The 384-nt window shown below is 69.3% G+C and overlaps 1 protein-coding gene across 1 annotated transcript in view; it reads right to left on the bottom strand.

Annotated features, from left to right (window-relative positions):
- Nucleotides 1-275: 275 nt before the first annotated feature.
- Nucleotides 276-384, bottom strand: part of FAM160B2 (family with sequence similarity 160 member B2) — a 5,530-nt gene continuing 5,421 nt past the window's right edge. Inside the window, 1 exon segment of the mRNA XM_019473902.1 lies at nucleotides 276-381. Within this exon segment, the coding sequence (XP_019329447.1) occupies nucleotides 276-381 (106 nt within the window).

Raw genomic sequence — 384 nt, forward strand, 5'->3', positions numbered from 1 at the left:
GCACCCAGAGGGGCCGCATCCTGCACTGGCGAGGTGGCATCACCTCCGGGTTGGCCAAGGCAGTGTGGAAGGACCTTGCGCCTCCTCTTCCTCCTCGCCGGGCGCTGCGAGGCTGGTGTCCTTCCCGGGGTGCCACCGCCATGCCCGGCTTTTGGGGACGTGCAGGTCTGAGCAGGGCCACTGGAAGCTACTGGCACATGGGTTGGGCCATCCCCGGTGGCCACCGCAGCCCGGCTGAAGAGGGGGTGCTCGGCAGGGGACCGGGGAGCTGCAGCTCAGGGGGGCCCCTCCGGCGGTCCCTTGACCAGGGCGATGGCAGCCAGCTCCTTGCAGAACTCCTCCAGCACCACCACCCCCTTGAAGAGCATCGCGTGGTCCATCCTG

The sequence above is a fragment of the Aptenodytes forsteri genome, unplaced genomic scaffold, assembly GCF_000699145.1.
Source record: "Aptenodytes forsteri isolate BGI_AS27 unplaced genomic scaffold, ASM69914v1 Scaffold168, whole genome shotgun sequence".
Taxonomy (NCBI): domain Eukaryota; kingdom Metazoa; phylum Chordata; class Aves; order Sphenisciformes; family Spheniscidae; genus Aptenodytes; species Aptenodytes forsteri.